Source organism: Carica papaya, chromosome 2, assembly GCF_054855325.1.
Source record: "Carica papaya isolate Zhongbai chromosome 2, ASM5485532v1, whole genome shotgun sequence".
NCBI lineage: Eukaryota > Viridiplantae > Streptophyta > Magnoliopsida > Brassicales > Caricaceae > Carica > Carica papaya.
This window is the reverse complement of record NC_142310.1, coordinates 18,163,956-18,166,350: the sequence shown is the minus strand read 5'-3', so window position 1 is coordinate 18,166,350 and position 2,395 is coordinate 18,163,956. Positions and strand designations below refer to the sequence as shown.

General features: G+C 36.5%; 1 protein-coding gene across 1 annotated transcript; it reads left to right on the top strand.

The window, feature by feature from the left end:
• Positions 1-1,628, top strand: LOC148268832 (uncharacterized). Its single transcript, XM_088212195.1, has 3 exons — positions 1-98; positions 314-437; positions 1,014-1,628. The coding sequence occupies exons 1-3, from the start codon at positions 1-3 to the stop codon at positions 1,626-1,628; spliced, it is 837 nt and encodes a 278-aa protein (XP_088068321.1).
• Positions 1,629-2,395: the final 767 nt, after the last annotated feature.

Below are 2,395 nucleotides of genomic sequence, written 5' to 3'. Positions count from 1 at the left end.
ATGGCAAGGATATCGAGAGAGCAGGCACATCGGATTCCGGAAGACTGGATTGAGCAAAGTCTAGATAGACCCATGCATATAGTCGAAGACTTGGCACGGTGGTAACTCAACACGTAGTCCATAGCCAAAGTGCTGCAAATGGTAATAATGCTAGTACTAGTAACACCCAGCAGATGGAGGAAAATAATGGAAAACTCATTGAAAGATTTAAGAGAATGAACCCACCATCATTTGCTGAAGCAACTGACCTGATATTAGCCGAATAGTGGATCATGGAGTTAGAAAATATTTGATGTTCTTAGCACTATTTCAGAGCAAAAGGTACAATTAGCCACATTCATGTTCAAGGGAGCTACAGAACACTGGTGGCACCTGAAGAATGGATCGTTGAGGACACTAATCCTTTAGAAAGTATTTGGAGCGACATTCTACGAGAAGTATTTCCTTGACTTTGTTTGGGAACAAAAACAAATGGAGTTCCTAGAATTAAAGCAAGGAAATATGAGGGTGGCAGAATATACAGAAAATTTTATAGAATTGCCTCAGTTTGTGCCCAACTTAGTAGCAGATGGAAGTCTAAGAGCTAGAAAGTTTCAGAGAGGCCTGCATAAAGAGATATGGGATAAAATCTCCGTTCTGAAAATTAATGACTATCAAGAAACATTTGTACGAGCCCAGATTGCAGAAGATGCTATAAGTCTAACCCTGCAATAGATCCAACAGGTTCTACTATTCATACCAAACAATAAGAGGAAGGTCTATGAGCCACAACAACCTGATAAAAGGCAAAAAAAACGAATCTCTTAGTCTCAACACAATGGCCAGAACAGATATGTCCCAATTCTACAAAAAACCATAGTAGCAGACCCTGCTATAAGTTGATAAATAGATACTTCAGATGTAGTAGTACTTAACATCGGAACAAAGAGTGTCTTATAAATAAAGAGCATATCATACCAATAACTCAAGGAATAGTATATGCCATTACAAAGTGAAATGTTTAATCCTTTCAGGATGTAATCCAAGGTGTGTTCACTATCTCTATTACCTTGGCTAAAGTTTTAATAGACCCAAGATTTATACACTCTTTTGCATCACATGAGTTTGCTCAGCATTTGAACATTGAACAATCACCTTTAGAATATATATTAGTAGTCTTTACCCCAGCCAATAAGGACTTGACCACTAGTATAGTTTGCCGAGCATGTATTGTAGAGATTGCCAATAAAGAGTTACCGGTAGATCTTATACTCCTAGACATGCATGTCATACTAGGAATGAATTGGTTGGTAGCGTACCATGTCAATATAGACTTTCATAGAGAGACGGTTACTTTTAACATTCCCAATGATAAGGCCTTCAAATTCAAAGGGATTAGGAAGCTCCAATATCCATGTCTTGTATCTTGCATTCGAGCTCAACGATTATTTGAGAAGGGATGTGCATGGTATTTGGCTTACTTAGTGGAGAATAAAAGTAGAAAAGTCAATCTACAACAGATACCAGTGGTGAAGAAATTTTCTAATATTTTTTCAGAAAATCTTCTAGGTTTACCTATAGACCGGGAGATCGAGTTCTTTATTGACTTAATTCCTTATACGAGTTTTATCTTGAAGGCTTCGTATTGAATGACAAAAATTGAATTAAAGGAACTCAAGAAACAATTGCAAGAATTATTGGATAAGGGTTTCATTAAACCAAGTATATCACCGTGGGGAGCTCCAGTATTATTTGTGAAGAAGAATGACAGTATAATGCGACTCTGTATCGATTATAGGCAACTAAACCAAGTTACCATAAAGAATAAATATTTGTTGCCTCGTATTGATGATTTATTCGACCAACTTCAAGGAGCTCAAGAATTTTCAAAGATTGATTTATGTTATGGATACCATCAATTAAAAATTAAGAAAGAGGATATTTCCAAGACTGGCTTCAGAACCAGGTACGGCCGTTACAAATTCTTAGTCATACACTTTGGTCTAACAAATGCTCCTATAGCATTTAAGGATTTGATAAATAGAGTCTTCCAGCGATTCTTGGATAAGTTTGTCATCGTCTTCATTGATGATATACTGATTTATTCACGGAGCAAGGCTGAACATGTGGAGCATTTGACAATAGTGCTTGGGATACTTAGGAAATAGAAGTTGTATGCTAAGTTTAAGAAGTGTGAATTTTGGTTAAATAAAGTTGCCTTCCTTGGACATATAGTTTCAAAGGATGGGATCAGTGGATCTAGTTAAAGTAGACGCAGTAGTAAACTTAAAAAGGCCTACAACGATAACTGAAATCTAAAGTTTTCTCAGTCTAGCTGGATACTACAGGAAGTTTATTGAAAATTATTCAAAGATTGCTACTCCACTAACTCACTAGAAAGAATACAAAGTTTGAG

Bases quoted from the DNA above. Each gene is read 5' to 3' on its own strand.
- LOC148268832 (XM_088212195.1), top strand. From the start codon at position 1: ATGGCAAGGATATCGAGAGAGCAGGCACATCGGATTCCGGAAGACTGG. The intron at 99-313 runs GTGGTAACTCAA...GCACTATTTCAG, and splicing joins ATAGTCGAAGACTTGGCACG to AGCAAAAGGTACAATTAGCC. The intron at 438-1,013 runs GTATTTCCTTGA...TAATCCTTTCAG, and splicing joins GGAGCGACATTCTACGAGAA to GATGTAATCCAAGGTGTGTT.